The 17508-nt window shown below is 43.5% G+C and overlaps 1 protein-coding gene across 4 annotated transcripts in view; it reads right to left on the bottom strand.

The window, feature by feature from the left end:
* Window positions 1–17508, bottom strand: part of unc5a (unc-5 netrin receptor A) — a 140668-nt gene that overhangs the window by 29275 nt on the left and 93885 nt on the right. For 2 of the 4 annotated variants that reach the window (XM_073486814.1, XM_073486813.1), the window contains exons 3-7: window positions 13731–13874; window positions 12067–12170; window positions 10689–10869; window positions 7403–7570; window positions 272–436 (exon numbers count right to left, since the gene is read on the bottom strand). In XM_073486814.1, the coding sequence (XP_073342915.1) occupies window positions 272–436; window positions 7403–7570; window positions 10689–10869; window positions 12067–12170; window positions 13731–13874 (762 nt within the window). The remainder of the gene's footprint in view (window positions 1–271; window positions 437–7402; window positions 7571–10688; window positions 10870–12066; window positions 12171–13730; window positions 13875–17508) is intronic. The other 2 variants (XM_073486816.1, XM_073486815.1) reach the window with 1 other exon arrangement.

Raw genomic sequence — 17508 nt, forward strand, 5'->3', positions numbered from 1 at the left:
TTGTTTTGAGATCTACTTTTTTCTAACTACATCTCTCAAATGTTGTTTTGAGCAAATTCATTGATTTTAAAATGTACAGTTTCTACTCATCAGTTCAGTTCTGATGAACAAACATAACTAAACTGCATTCCACTGCTCCTGTTCCAGAAAAGTGGTTGAAAAATGGTTAAAAATATCTTGTACTTCTTCTACTACTGCATCTTTTCTATTGTTACACTGAGCTGAGCAGCTGACAGTCTGGTCTGCAGTATGTGGGTGGGAGTGCACTCACTCTGTGGGCACTGCTCGCTGGTGCAGTTGAGGGACTGGAGGTCGAGCCCCTGGCAGTCTTTTCCCCCAGTGCCAGGTGAGGGCTGGGTGCACTCCCTGCTCCTCCACATCGAACAGTCTGCACCACACGCTGACCACTTGCTCCACTCGCTCCAGCCTCCATCCACTGCAGAGACACACACACATGATAAAAAAGAACAACATGGGTTAGCACAGACACACAAATAGCAGCAAAAAACTTCAAACACTTATGTTTTAGTTCAGGGGAAAGGGTATTGATTGGAAAACATGCCGAAACAGTTTCAATAAAACAAGCTACAACTCTCAACAGTGTGAAATGTTCAGATGCAACAGCAGTGTAAAAGCAGTAAAAGCAGTGGTGTATTTGCGTGTGAGATGAGAACAACTGGTAGAAGACTCTGTTGCCATCCTGTGCAAATCTACTCGCTCTAAAATGGAAACCTGGTAGGGAAAGCATTATAAAGACATGCAAATCCACTTGCACACACACTCAAATCCAGCAGATGCACAGGGAAACCAAAGCGTGTAAAACTGCTGAGCAAAGCCATATTGTCTCTATTCTGCTTTCTTTGTTTATTTCCAACATGGAAATCAGATGCAACTAAGCTAAACCCCAATGGTACGATGGTGCTGTGGCCTGGTAGACCCAGCTGTCAACAACTAAATCTGTACAGGGAGACAGATTTCACCCCTGGGAAATTGGCCCTCTAGTCTAGTGTCAAACGTCCAATGCAAATATCTCTTTGGTTAAAAGTTTACCTTAAAACTGAAGGTGTGAAGAGTGAAGGTGTGGGATGAATGAGCGACAATGTTAATCCTGTAACAGTGGTATTTGTTTTATAGGATTTTCTCTTTTCCTCTCTTGGTTTATACTCTCCTTTTCTAACACGAGTCTTCCCTTTAGCTACTTCACCCATTGATGTATATAAAATCCACAAAAAAAGCCACAAAAATTACAATTGTATGTTCTTTATGTTGCTATAATGTTGTTGAAATGGAAACATAAGATTGCTTTTATGTACCAACGTGGACTCTAACCAACAATACAAATATGTTCTTGAAAATAATTGCCTACAAAATGAACATTTGTTAGAGGACAACAAATTTGGCTTGGTTTAATATCTCTGTCAAAACAAGCCGTTACTATAGCAACATGAGCATTAGCTGCAGTGTATTTGAATGCGAGGCTCAGTACAGGTGGTATTACTTCGAACATTACTGTACATTACACCTGCAGCCTATTTCTGTCTACCGTAACTTCAAACACACGCCGCCATCAGTGTGGACAAAATGAAACAAATGGAAATGGGCTGGTAATAGTTCTGAGAGGGCCCCCGCTGTAAGAAATATCAGCAGCTTTACCACACGCAGACAGGCTAGGGCATTTTGCAATGGTGGGGGTAATTTGGCACTGTGGCCGGGGATGGGGCAGTGGCTTGGAGTGATATTGACAGTGACACAGAGCCCGGCCTGGGGAAGGTTACCATAGGGCTAATGGGAAAAAGAGCAGTAATGAGCTCTCATGGGAGAAAAACGCCACCGTCTCGCTCTTTCTCTCTCCCAAATGTAAGGGTGAAGGGGACCAGACAAGAATCACCAGAGCTACACGCATGCACACGCACACACACACACGCGCGCGCACACACACGCACGCACACACGCACACGCACACACACACACCTCTCTAGGATAGCAGTAGCAGTAACCCTCCTCGTGACTGACCTAAGGGCAAGGAAACCTTAGTGCTCATTAATCCTAGCAATAAAGAGTGTAGGGGGCATGACCCCAGTAGAGCGGGGCTGACTGGCTGCTGGTCGCTGGCTTTGGTTAATAAAACATAAGTGAGATGTTACTCAGGGTGGGATACCTATTATTGCGTAACTCCACCAAGTAATGATGTTATTTGGTTTTGGAGTGAGTTCCCAATTGGAAAAGGAGCTTAAAGTCGCTGTGAGCGTATTAGGCCAGAGGCACAGGTGTGTGAATTAGACCCTGCTCTCACACAAATCTACATGTTTGTCCCTGCGTGTCCTCAAATGATTGCTAGAGAATTTGAGACTGCTTTTGTGTGTGTGTGTGTGGTGGGATGCTGACACAGCTCGGGCCTCTTTGCAGTCAGATCCATTTGGCAGAGAGAGCAGAACCAATCAGATAATTGTCCTTGTTTGGCATTGAGTGGACCCATCCGTGGGCCAGTGGGCTGATTATCCAGGCTGGGAATGAGAATGATTGAATAGCGAATTACATCCTAATGAATATATTATGTCGCCCCTCAGTTTATCCACACCACTGTGAAATAAAGAGATGAGATCAACATCTGCCCTGATGAGGTGATGAAATTCTACTTCTCTTTTCCACCACAAAGCAAGACTAATGGCCATGCAAATAACATTTTCAAACACGCGGATTGGAGTGGAAAACAGGGGGCTGCTCACACGAATGTGGATGAGACACGAGTGCTGCGACCTGAGGAAAAATCAAAGAAAGATGGAGATGCATAAACAGTTCTTGATGGCCTGCCTGATTCTGAGCACATGTTGCAAATATTTCAGGAGCAAGAGAGGGACCAGAGAAATGTTTGGACAGCATAAGAGGAAGTGGAAAGTGGTTACAATAAATGCAGTGAAGTAAAGAAAATTGACGCTTTCCTTGATTTGCTTTTTTTCAGATTCAAGGCTGAAATCAGAACCAAACCTCATCCTTTTTCCTTTCTCTGAACCCACATAAGGAAATTATCATCCGCAGCCTCAGTTTTCCTTATCAAATCCCCAGAAAGAGATTGTTAGCGCTACTGCGAAAGGAACCACAGCTGATTTTCAATCAAACAACACCACAGGTGTCAGGTCAGGCAGGTCTCTGAGGAGGGACAGTAATACAATAGCCCAGTGGCAAGCCCCCATTTGGACATGTTGTCAAAGGGAGAAGGGAAAGGAGCCCGACCATTCCTAACAGGTCGGTAGGAGGGCCTGTTTGAGGCTTTGCTGCTCAAAATGACAATGGCTGCTGACGAGCATGGTCCAAGATAATGGACACCCATGGTCTCCTTGTCCTTGAGGGGAACACGAGGAGGTAGACGAGTACCACTGAGACCAGCAGGTCGCCCCTCTGCTCCCACTGTCCTGTCGACACACATGTGTGCACAGTAACCACCCCCAATGCCAGTGTTCAAAGCTAAGGTAAAAAACAAGGCGCGGAAAACCACAGAGCCATGGCAGGGGGCTGATAGCTTAGCCACAGAAGTGGGTGATGCAACAGAGATTAATAACCAAACCTTTTTCTCTATTTCTGACACGTTTTTAGTTCAAAATCAGATTTTTTTTTTGTCAGTGGTTGTGATATAGTAAGCAACTGATAACAGAAGTTTACTCCCTTATGTTAACTAGAACAAACCAAAATGAGACAGAATGACATATGAAGAGGACGAGCCAAAACGAATGGCACAGAATGATTAAAAACAGCGCTGATGCAAAGCTGTCACCAGATGGCCACCGTCTTTTCTGACTGAACTAATGTGTTTTTCTGTCACATTTATTAGCCATAGCCTTTATTTATTCCTCAGATAAAATATGGTGTCTCTCTGATAATATCCAGAGACGCAAACGCTTCCTACCCAAGTAGAATTAGACAGTTGCCTGCAGTGCAGACAGCAGACATATGGGTGCTAACTTGCATGTGTACAGCACGTACGTACGCAAACACGCTCACAAGTACGCATGCACAAACACACCAGCCCCGAGTCTGTTTATTTTTCATTGAGTAGAATTCTCATGACTCCCCTGGCAAGCCTGAGGGATCAGTACAATATTTAAATAATTCACACAAGTTAGAAATCTCTTCAGGTTGTTTGCTGTTCTCCAACACATCGGCAACAGTCCCGTTCATGTTTGTGGGCCAGGTGTCACTTCCAAAACCGGGGACTAGATATTTGCTGTTGGCTCAGCTTGTGCATCTTTGTCAGAAACATTGGCTTGAGCTGACATTTTGCCATGACCGTTGGCTCAGACTACAAGTCGGTGCAGGGGCAGAGTCAATGAAAGGGTGAGGGATGGACTGCAGATTTATGTGGGATACTTCGGCAGGATATGATGAGATGGACACAAAGGGAAAAGTGAGAAGGCAGCGAGAGGAAAGAGAAATGGAGATAAGCTTTTGCATAGTTTGGCTACTGGCTGTCTCAAGTGTTGATCTGCTCTGCTCTGAGCCTCAGGCTTTAGCCTCAGCCTCCTCCTCCTCCTCCTCCTCCTCCTCCACAGCTCCCTGTGTCTCTCCCAGCATGGAGCCCATCTGATCTGCCACACAGGCCTCCGCCAACTCTCATTAAACACTTTGGAGTCTTAGACAAAAATACAGATGAGCCTCTTCGGCTTCACACATTCCAGATGAGAGGCGGGAGCTCACGTTTAGACACAGGAGGTACTGTGAAAAGACAACCAAAAGAGTTTTGGTACTGAACAGGTTATTGTAGATGGTGGACGTCCGTATGAATATGTGTATGAAAATATGCTTCTGTGGCTCTGAAGGAACCATGTTACTCTTTAAATGTGGAACAACACATGGCCATCGGCATTTCAACAAAAAAAACAACATAAATAGACTTAGCCGGGCAATGCAGAGACAAATTACAGCCTTTGCATGTTGTTGATTCAAAATTTATATTGATTTGTTTCCAGCGAATATTCATTCAGTTGACAGCATCTCTTTCTCCCCAAAGGGAGAATCTGTGAAGCCATCGATGTGTTTTAGACAAAACAAAAACAACTGCAAATTACAAAAAAACCAAAAAAATAAATAAAATGTATTTTTCTGTTATCCATTTCAAAGATCTAATGCTGTGAGTTAAATGCACAAGAGAGCTAATAATCAACAAAGAATCTTAGTCTGGATAATTAATGAACTCTTGAAACAAGACCAGCATTAAAATCATGCAATTTTTAACATGCGGCTCCAACACAAAAGGCACTGTAGAGGAGAAATGCCTCTCAAGGCTGACTTAAAAATAAAGAAGACTACTTCTGAATCCAAATGTCAGCTGCGTCTAAATAAATAACACGATGTCTATCTGCAGCGTTACAGCTCCCCATGTAATTCACTCTTCTCAAGTCTCTTTCTTCAGAAATGAGCTGAAATCACCATCTACTGTGCGTCAAGTGGATTAGACCTGCGAAGGCTATGAGCACAGTGATAATTAAAGTTGTTATCCAGTATGTGAGGTCGCTCTCTGCTAGGCTGGCCTCATCTGTTCCACCTTGCTGAACGTGACTCTTGTATGAGAGCGTCTATTCATTTATTCAGGCTGATGATTCATACATGCGTTAATCATGTATTTGATGTATTAAGGTAAGGATTCAGGTGTACTTGGGAGTTGTCTCTGCTTGGCTGTGTGTGTGTGTGTGTGTGTGTGTGTGCGTGCTGGGTGACGAATGATGGGAACAGTCAGTTCATCTTGGGGGACTTTAGAGGTGTGTCTGTGAGTACACAACAGAGCCGTGCTGCCACTTGTGATTGGAAACAACAGCCCATCATCCCCCGGCTCTAGCGTGGTGAACTTTGGCCTTGAGGGGGACCCTCTCAGGGGTCCGACAGCTGTGACTGTCTGTGCCGCCGGTGTTCTGTCTGAGACAGGTAAAGATTTAGAAAAGAAGGCAGAGACTCCTCTCTGTCGCCAAACAACAGGACTGATAGAGGTGTGAGCGGGGTCACGTCGCTGTAGCGTCTCTCATCAAGAGAAAAAAGAAAGAGTTCTTTCACTTCAAAAGTCTCTGCAAACCGTGTTCACAGGGCACAATGCAATTTCTGTCACTGCACCCCGAGAGTTGAAATTACACACTTTCTCCTTGTGGGGCAGGAGAAAGAGAGAGGAGGGCGGGGTTTGGTCTAACAATAGCAGCTTGGACTGACATTAATCTCTTTAAGCTCATGGAGGTCAGTATCCTGCTTTGCTATGGGGGAATGTCAAGCATCCCTGGACACCTCCTCTAATTCCATTACTCGTTGCTCCGGCGCTAATAATTCCAAATCCGTCCAGATAGTGTCCTGAAGGAGCGTTTCTGTGTTCCCTTTGTCTTCCACTCCTGATGTATTCCGGCGGGCCATGTTACTTACACTCATGCTTGACATCTAGTGATGTCTTTACATGGGAGATGTGTAACGCAACACCCTGATTCACTGAGGAAGATAACCTCTGTTTTAGGCAGGGAGAAGCTGCCACTGCCAGAGGTGTTGGATTTCCCTCTCTGCTATTTACCGAGCGTGGGAGATTTCTCCTGCGGTCAGCATGGCTGCAGAGGCCCTGCTTTATGTCCTCGGACAGATCTGCTGGCAGCCAAACGGCCAGCTCTCGTACGCACTCGGGCTTTCGCTACCTCTTTCTCAGTTTCCCTCTTCTCTCTCTCTGGGCTTTGTTCCTGCCTCCCTTACACTGTATCTGATTCCACCTGTCTATATCCCTGCTTTCACCTTACACCTCCTTTTCCCCCATCCTGCTCTCTCTCCCTTGCTATCTCTCCCTCTGTCAGGGGGCTAATGTGGGACTGCAAATGAAGCAGCTTGACTTCCATCTCAGGCTAAGAGGGATCGATATGTGTTCCTCGGTATCAGCCAGGACGCTCTCTCACGGGGGAGAACGGGGCAGGCAAATGAAACGCCCTCAACTCCTCACACGTAAACACGACACGCAGGCTGCCATAATTCAGCTTTTTATTGCCCATATTTACTACATAGCTTGAGCAGCAAACAATAACAAATGTACTAGCTGGTCTGACACAATGCCATGGCTGAGACCGTGTCTCTTAAAGCAGACAGGTCTCTGAAATAAAGGCAGGGTCTGTGTAGAGCACAGGAGATAAAGAGATATGTGAACAAAGAGTGATAATAATAAATCACCTTCAGGATGAGGCCTCACTGTGAAGACTAATAGGCTCTGACATTGCTGTGTAAGCGGTCTAATTGCAGGAGACAACAGAAGCACTGACATCTAAGAAAGACCTGGGTGCTGGTACAAAAAAGCAGCCAAAATAAAGATGAATTGATGACTTCTGGATGCAAAAAAATGCAAAAAGGAAGCCACAGGAAGCCAAGCGCCACAGGACAAACAGGGTTGCCTGGGAGTTACCTGGACAGGTGGCCACGCAGGCACTTTTCTGGACGTTCTGCCCCTCACAGGATGTGCCTCCATTCAGTGGTGTGGGGTTGGTGCAGCTCCGACTCCTCTTCTGCCAGCCACGCCCACACACGGCACTGCAGGACGACCAGGTGGTCCACGTGGACCAGCCGCCGTTGACTGTCAGACCAGCGCCGGTGGGGATGGAGGGGGGAGGGAGGGGGAGGGAGGAAGGGAGGGATGGATGAAGGGACAGAGCAGCCAGGATTACCCGACATGCACTAAGGAAAAAGAGGTGTGTTGCGCTAGAATAATTGTGACTGCTGTTACACTCTTTGGTTCAGCACTGCAAGGTGAGCTAATGGAAGAGCAAAGGCGGGCTGCTTCCTGTGTCCGAGTTGGAGTTACAGCCAACTGCAGTGAAAACAAAATGGCTTCAACAGGGAGCAGAAAATAACATGACAGCTTGCCATCTTTGACCTTATCTCTGAGGAAGGTGCTGCAAAGTGACTAGTGGACATTTTAGATATGCCTCCAAAAGTAACGTATGACAACATACAAAAAACTCATAATACAGTCAGAATATAATCGCTGTAAAGAAACACCATTTAAAGCTGAATGCTCATGGTCATAAATACATAAGAAAACAACGCCTACTCCTTGGAAATGCCAGCATACTGCTGAGAAATACATTTATCATGGCTGTTCCAGTAATTCAGATTATACCCTTCACATGTCCATCACTGATTTCACACCATCGCATGTCATTCTTCAAACTCTAAGTGTTCTCTGAATTGTAGAGAACAACACTCTATAATTTCTTCCTCTTTTATATTTCGAAATGAAAGTTCAGGCACTTTGGAAACTCTGAACATTGTATTCCTATTACCGCCCATGTTCCGAACCTTACTCGTCTATTGGCACATAACTGTTGCTATATCACTCGATCATGGCAGGTGATTACATCAAATCACGCTGGTTTCATTCTAATCAGCTCCTTCCTGTACATCCTGTGTTTGCCTCAGCTTACAAAGATACAGAGATTCCTGATTTATTGACTTGAACAGTGCTGGCGTTCCTTCTCTGTACATACTCCCTTCCTAATTTCCCCCTAACTCTCTCCTGTGCTTGTCGTGGCTGAATCATTTCCTTGCCCTCTCTATGCGATTGATTGCTCGCCGCGGCGAGGTAAATTGCCAGGCAACTCGGCCCCTGATTACCTCTTAGCACAGAGTGCAGTCACACCAGCCAGGCCTTGTTAAAATGCATCTCTGGCCCCCTGTTGAACCTGCTTTGAAAAGTAGCACTTATTATGACTTGCTACAGCTAGCTAAATCAGCTAGCATGGTGGACTGCGATGCTCTCAGGTAACTGAATTATTCTTTTCTTCTACAGAGCGACACAAGTGAACAGCAGTAACAGGTCTTTTTTAAAACAAGAGCACTTCTACAGTAATTTAACCTCCGTTGATACAGATAGCAATGGTTATACATTTGTCAAGCACATAGACCGATGGGAAGAAATAAAATTGTCAAGCAAGCGCCCCAGCAATTTGTTTACAATTTGTGGGGTCTGAGAGTGAAAACAATTGCTTGACAATACAAGAAAGGCGAACAATAAGAGTGTGAATGCGTTTGCCTCCACAGTCATTTCAACAACAAGCTAATCAATTATAATCAGCAGTAAGAATAATTGTGCTTTTTCATTTTTATGCTGGAGGCTCTGAGGAGTGTATGATTGTGTGTTTTGAGTGCATGCTCCAAATGAACACATTTCATTTGAAACCGTTCACCATGAAAGTGCACATGCCTCAATTATCAACAGCGTTTAAGTTTGAACGTCCTTCAGGGTATGCACAGTCGAAGTCTGTTGAATTACAAAATTAGCTGAAGAAGAAAAAGTGTGTTGAAGTGTTTTGTCAAAGATCTAAAATACTCTAGTCTGTTTTTAGTGTTATATAGATATAAATATTAATTTGATTATTACATTTATAAATGGAACAAAGCCAAATACATTTTCGATACATTTTCTCACTCTAGTTTATCTGTGTAATCTATGCTTGTATTTTTGGATATGGTAAAGAGAATATTTATTCCTATACATTAAGGCTCTAAAGCCATCCATCAGTGTCCCTCATGTTTCACACTATGCTCATATTTTCTCAAGTTCAGTTCATCCTACACCCTGAAATCCACTGAGATTCCTTTGAGAGCTTCTGTTAGCTGCGAGGGCAGAGCAACTACAATCTTAAATGGAAATTGATATTCAAGTAGCTACAAGCTGAAAATGAGAACGGCCTGAGATATTACATTTTGATCAAATAATTGACGCTCTGATTTCACAAGGGATATGCATACGTGTATTTCAAGTTAATTACCTGCATAAAAATAACCAGATATTTCTTTTAAATCTAGTCTAATAAATACACTGTAAAAAAAACCTTTAATGATACATAGTGCTGTATATTTGTGGCATATGTTGTGTTTTCCTATGTTATGTCATGTTAGATAACACACAATAACTCTTCTGACTTAACAGCACACATCTGCTGGCAGCCTCAACAAAAACAGCCTGTGACAGACACTGTGCCAGATTATACTCTTATATACATAAAGCTGCTTCCATGCAGTCCCACATGATTTCAATTTCATGTTTGCATGTACCCTGTAGCTGAGAGCGAAGTCGGGCTATAACGTATGCAGAACCTGAGCAGTGCCAGTACCCCAGAAACCCTGTGATAGAAAATATGCTGTTTCTCTGCATTTTAATAAAGATCAGTCTGCATATCAAGCCAAGTCATTATTTACAGTTTGCTCTTAATTCAATTTCTCTTCTCATATTGGATCCACTACAGAGAAGGAGGATGGCAGCCCCGAGATCGGAGACTGCCAGCTCTTGGCCGAATGGCTGCCAGTAACATTTTAAGTTGTGCTAATTAATGTGCAGACACACTACTATCTCTTTGTGCCGTTATTTATGATAGTGAAATTAATTGCTTGCTGAAAAAAAGAGCTGACTTACGCAAGTCGTCACCATATGTCACACATGCATAACGCTGCATACTGTTATTACTAAAACTACAGAGCAGAATCTGAGTGTAATATAGAAGAAGTGCGCCTGGGTACCTTCCATGCAAGAGAACATGCAGAGATTAATGTGGAAATGTGGGATAACAGATGCCACATGCAAGCAAAACATGACTCATCTGAGCTGGTTTTATATTCTGAAGCTGGGAGCCCAGACCGCTTATTAGCCTCCGAGCCTCCTTTGACACCTGTTGAAAGAAGTCGTCACCTACCATAGACCAGGACCGTGGCAGAGGTGCTCTTGCGGCGAGCGACGATGTTTTTAGCCACACATGTGTAGTTGCCCGTGTCGGCCAGCCGGGCTTTTTTGATGACTAGATTGTGGTCAGTCGTGATGAAAAAATTGGGGTCGCTCGCTGGGTTGACAACATCCTCGTTTCTCTGCCACTCCACCTGAAAATATGTTTCAGTGGTCAAAATTCACTGCAGCTGATTAGAGAATACACCCCCCCCCCTGCTGTGGATTAGACAGGAAAAAACAGAGAGGTACATCTGGTTTTGATGCAATCAAACAGACAAAAAGAAGAACAAATGTAGATTGGTATGGCACTGAAATGGAATTAATTTATCTATATGCCCTACTGATTTGACTATTTATTCCCTTTGTGTGGGGAGTGCAGCTTTTATTGTGTATCTGCTAGAGATCTCTGTAGCTATGTGCGGTCTCTGAGTGAAACCGATCACGATTTGTGTAGTTTCTGTGCCCTCTTGCAGAAGCCAAAACTGATGTTATTCCTTTTTTGGTGTACTCTCAGATTGGCTCGCTTGTTTTCGTGCTCTCACTTGACCTTGCGCCGTCTCCAGAGTAGCTACGGTACGGCAGCATTGTTGTCGGTATTACTGCCAGTTTCGATGCCGCAAATAATTGGGCTTTCTTCCTCTTGTATGCTATCCCTGTTTTCTCCCCGTGGTGACTTCTGCTCTGATGTTCTTTTCTGTTGAACTGCAGTTGGCACCTTCCCTTCCTATTTCTCTGCAAACCGTCCCCTACACTGTTGAGCTGCGATTGGCTAGCCGCTGCTCCTGGTCTCTGGGCTGTCTGAGTGGCTGGCCTAACCTCCTCTTGTGTTGTTATTAGAGCAGTTAGTGCCTATCTGGGACCGGGAGGGTGCAGCAGACGAGGTGAAACAGCTGGCCCCAGTCTGGTCCTCTAAACACAGACATGCACCGCCGAGAGACATGAAGGGAGGGCGAGAGAGAGTTGTGCAGAACAAGAGTGTATGAGAGACACAGTACATGGAGAGATGGCAGAGAGATAGAGAATGAGATGGGGAGCGAGTGAGGCAAATAGACCCATTAATTATGGATAGGCCTTTAGAGATGCCAAACGCGGAGTGAAGCCTCCAAGCCTATCCTGAGTGATGTGACGAGACGATGTGATATACGGCTTCTCAGAGATGTAAGAGAGATAATAAATCAATAATGGGGAATAATTAGAGGTGTAATTTATCCGTCTGTTCCCTGGTGGAGCGGGGAGAGACGCCGGGGAGCTCATCCTGAGCTACTTTTTGCTCTTTGTCCTCCTGGTGAGGAAAGGGTAAATGGATGCGAGATGTGGACCTATAAATATCTTCTGTATCTGTATCTCACCTCGGCTTGTGGCACTCCCTCAGGGGGATGGCAGCGCAGTAACACTTCCTCGTCCAATGCCACCTCTTTACCCTGCGGCTCCTCCTCAAAGTTCTTTCTCAGGTCTGAGGGAAAAAAACGGATAAAGAGAAGCACAACCAATTAGAATACTTGTAAAAGCTTTGGAGGTTTCAGTGAAATACTTCCAACCACAAAAACTTGGTGATGTTTTCTAAAATTTCCACTCTTGAAATGTCCATCCGTGGCTTCTCTGAGCATGCTGCACTCCAGTTGGCCCCTAAGCCACACGGGGATCGGTGGCACCAACCATGTTGCTTATTACAGGCTGCCTGGCTGGTTCAGAGATGCTTGTCTGCTGCCAGAGGGGCCCCGCATCAAGCAAAAGCAATTGCATTACCCCTCACTCCTCCCCTCCCACCCACTCTCCGCTCTCCAGCATCCGCCAGCCTCCAGCTTCCATCTGTATGAGGGCTTGGAGCAGCCACACGAAAACAAAGCCCCGAGGCGCCTGGACAAGAGCTCCAGCAAGCCTGGCTGACTGCATGGGGCTTCACATTACGTCTCATTGAGTACTCTTACTGTTGCACCAAGTCCTGCTATATATTTGTCCATAAACCCAGGCTGTGAATTACACAGGTAAAGGCCTATTTGAGCGAGACATGTTCTTGATAGCTGGCGGGCTGGTGCAAATTTGATGTGTTCACCCCGGGCTTTGACTCAGAGCGTAGCAATGTCTTATTGTTTTGCAAGGGGTCAGGGTGCGGCTGTGAGCCGCCGGTGAATTCCTTTAAACAGATGTTAAGCCTGTCCTGACCAATCATACTGAGAGGAACGTTACGACAGGCAGAAAGTTTCACGACATTCAATTTAATTAAAGTCGATACAACGGGACTGGAGGTGACTTAAGATATAACAGTCCTGTAAGGCTTAAATGTATGTGAGTGTTTCTGTGTGTGTGCATGTGAATATCATGTGAACCGGTGCATGCACACACACATTCTTAATGAAGCATGCGTGCCCTTATCTCACATCTAACTGACTTTGTTGAGCTTTCAAACAAGTCTAGATAATGAATGTGTGTTTTCAAAACGTCTGGTGGTTTGGAGACAGCGCTGCGTTCAGCTCTGTCTGGAATAATGCATATTTATGTGGGAATTAATAGGCAGAATGCTTTAAAATACTCAAATGTAAAATGGCTTCTTCTAATAAAGCTTTTGAGGCTGAGGCGAGGGATGTGTCTGTGTTCCCCAGACAGATTTATGATTGCTGCTCAGCAATAAATTTCAAATCTGTTTTTATTCCAGTTACTTTCATAGGGATCATTGCTGATATACTGTATCCAGTGAAAAATATTGTCATGAATACTCATATTTCGTGTTCCATTTCTTTTTTTAAGGCTGCTTTCAAGCAGACGCATTCCTCTGTTTCTCCCTACCAGGGTCAAATATTTTCTTCTATGAGTGAATTGCAGAAGGGGGATTTAACTAAGTTGTAATCACAGTAAAACACTGAAGCATCAGATCATAATCGGCTCTGGGCTAATTTCTAAATGAAAGTTACAAGTCCTCAACTACTCAAAGTGAAAATATCTTGCCAACATCCTCTAACTATAAACTGACGTGATATGTAAACACCTTGTTGGAGAGAGTTTGTTTTACACTCACAAGCAATCCTGATGTACGCTTTTTGGCTCTTCTGGGTTCCCGTAGTGCTCCAGGCGACACACTGACACCAGTACTCATCGAGACCGAAGATCTTCTCCACCTGCTGTCTGGTGATTTCAATCGTCACCTGCATGATTGGCAGCGCTGCAAAGAAAAAACAGAAAAAAACCTAAAAAACATCATAATGGTGAGTAGAGTGAGTGCACGTTCAATCCCCATCAGCTCGTCTGACGGCAGGCGAAGAATGAAATGACCGTAAATATTTCTCCACAGAAGGAAAACAAATGAGCTCAACTGAATCCTTAAGTGCATTTTGTACCTTGAACTAAACCGGCAAAGTAATTTTAAAAAAGCTGGGCAAAATAAACAAGCAGAGAAGCATAATCATATATAAACAGAGTGCTTGTTAACTGAGGAAAATGAGAAGAGAGCCTCACAGCTATCCTTGGTGTAATTTGGAGGGCGTTAAAACGGCAACAGTTGGGAAGGAAAAAGGAAGCGCTAAACAAACACTCTACAAACAAATACTCTCAGCACGACCCATTTCTCTATTATTAAATCCAGAAGGGCGGGAAGAGTTCGCAATCTATAGAGCAATTCCACAACAGTGTTTATATATGTGATGCTGCTGTAAAACACCAGAAATCCACTTTATTTCTTTTCAAGAAGAAAGTAAAGACAACCCGTCTCTAACAAAGCAATAATCGACAGCAGAAAATATCATTCTGCTAAACCGTCCAAACAATATCGTGTTGTCAGAGACCTGCCTTTTTTGATATCTCACAACTCTTTCATTTCATTTTCTTTGACCTTTTACTTGGCGACCTGTAATCCAGAGATGTTTTTTTATATATTGAGCTACAACCTTGATCCCTGCCCATGTGTCCTACTTTCTCTTCACTCTGATGAAGAGATTGCCATGTTTTCATGTCTTCAGCTTCTAACCCTCTCCATCTCATCTTTTCTCTCCGGGGTCTTCAGGAGACAGAGAGGTGTTGAACCTTTCATATAAACACAGAACATTTGACAGTCACAGAGGACACATCCCAGAGACTGACGGAGTAGCGCATAAGGCGCTGTATATTTATGTCTCGACGGAGTGACGCTCTTCATCTGCCATTTACATAAAAGCACTTTGTGACACTCTCGCACTCCCCTCACACACTTGATCCGTCTGCAATGATCATTTTCAGCCCCAGACGGAAGCTTGACTAAGTGGCACCTATCAGGCCATCAGACCTGTACAACAATTACGTAAAGCACTTGCACTGTTATAAAGTATTCATTAACCAAAAATGGAGAATTGTCATAAACAATTTGAGGCAAACTGTGCACAGATGTGTACAGACTTGTGTGAGTGCACGGTGGCCCGGCGGTGACACAGGCTGTCGGAGAGGAAAGCAGAGTGGCTCCATAGCCAGTGGCCACACGGTGATAACTAGCTGTGAGGGTCACTGGCAGACCCCGCCCCCCGTGTATTAGCGTCTAAATACGGTAGATTTCGCTATGTGCGATCACAGTAAATGTGAGTACATGTGCAGCGAATCCATCCCTGAGGCACCACTCTGAGCGTCAACATAACCCTTTGCTGCATGCAGGATTTTACCAACAACCCGTGTTCAAGCTACACTTCCAGCTAATTCAAAAAGTAGAAAAGGTGATATTTGTATGGTCATGTTGGCGTTAATAACTCTGCCAAAAAATGACAAAAAGTTGGATTCATTCTTGAATAGAAGGCTGGCTTGAGGATTTCACTCTTATTTACCAACTGTCTCTTTCTCAGTTTCAGCGTGTGTGTGCAAGCAGTGCAAGGCACAGACTGAGAGAGCACCTAAAAGCTAAAACAAATGGCTAAAGGGCACTACGGAGAATGAACAAATGGAGCAGGAGAAACCCTCTTTCCCCCATCAAATCAGCAGCATGGCTGTATTTGGCTTTCCCTTTAAAAGAAACAACAGAAACAACACTCAAAATCTCTACATATGCAAAACAAGGACAATGCATGTTCTTGCTGTTACATTTTGTATATTTAAAACTAAGTCAGCCACAGCAGTGAGAGGAAACAAGACTTGGTTACATCTGCACTTTTATTTACAGCACATGCAGCAATGAGCCGTTTATATCTCGTACCATAGGGAGGGATTTGGTAGGGGGAATTATTTTATTGTGTTTTTTATTGTTTTATATGTGTACGCTGGTTATTATGTGTAATTCATCTGCAATCTTACTTAAAGTTTAAATATATGAGATATTGAAAATTAAGCAATTTCTACATAATATTGCGTTAATATAGCAGCAAACAGCTATACTTGCTAAGGTCATAGTGGAGTAATCTGTGTGTGTTGTGATCTGAGCTTCTCTGGCCTTGTGCAGGGTTGCAACTGTATGAGATTTTCACAGTATGATAAATATCACTTATTACAAAATTATAGTTATAGTATAATTAAGTATAATTAGTTAGTTATAACGCCCCCTAAAGGAATGAAAACAGAAATTTCCCTGACAGAAATCAATATTGATACAAACTTGAAATATGTATATTATTAATGACGCTAATAAGGCAGGACTCCATACTGTAGCTAAGCAGATTTACGTGGTCCAATAACCGTCAATTTTCAAACCATAGTATACCTTAAACTGGCATACCACTGCTGACCACGGCCTGGTAAGAAACTTTCTCAAATTACAGCCAAATGGTCTGAAACATGCAGTAATCATTTCCAAAATCCACAACATGTTTTTACTTAACGAAATGTTTTGCTTCAGTCCATATTTGTTGGTGTTTAGCCTTCCAAAAACAACATTTTCACTGTGGCAAAAAACTGTTTGCTCCCGGATTACTGAACGCACCTGATGGCATGGTCAAACAGTAATCTAACAGCATGAGAAATTACATTTATATAACTACAATAACAAACACACACAAAAAAAAAACCCTTTGCGGCTCTTACACTGTAATAGTTTGTCCAGGTACCACTGCAGATAAAGTCAGCCGCGCATGCAATTTTTAAATTCCTGTTAAATCATTAATAACCCGGCCATTAACTTCCATGCAGTACTATTGAAAAACAAAAAGCTGAAGCATAATATTGATGACCTCATGATACGGTAGATAATCTTTAAATATGCTCGGCCCGTGATCATTTTTGTATTTGAAGTATTTGGTTTGAATATTTCACTGGGTGTAGGTGGTTACAAGACGCATGAGGATGCAAGAGGATTATAGAATTAGGTCATGTAGTAACAGAATCCTGATCCATATTTGATCAAACCTGCCTAATTGTACTGTTTGATCCGAGTTTGGTGAGCTCCATTTTGAAGCAAAACACAAATGGCTGTCTGGTGAGAAACTCTCTAATAACACAACTAAACAGTACACTAAAATGTGGCTCTGAAAACATTTAGTAGAGACAATAGTATTTGATCAGCACTGCCTAATTTTACAGTTTGATCTGTGTCTGTGAGCAATGTGTGATCAGAAGCCACTTTCTTTTATTTCCAACTTTATTGAGTGAACGACAGCCGTATTTCTATTGGAGTGAAATGCAGGTGCTCCACTGTGATAGCTACAGTGTAATAGCAGGGAATGTCATATATTTCACCTTGAAAAAAAGGGGCAATGCTTGCTATATATGGACTCAAGTATGCAACAATAGTACAGTCTCAGTGTGGAGGACAAAGAGAGGGAAAAATCAATGCGAAGCATGCCCCTAAACCTGAAGGCTAAATGAAACTAAATTCTGAGAAACAGCCTTGAAAACATTTGATGGCCCTGATT

The sequence above is a fragment of the Pagrus major genome, chromosome 18, assembly GCF_040436345.1.
Source record: "Pagrus major chromosome 18, Pma_NU_1.0".
Taxonomy (NCBI): Eukaryota; Metazoa; Chordata; class Actinopteri; order Spariformes; family Sparidae; genus Pagrus; species Pagrus major.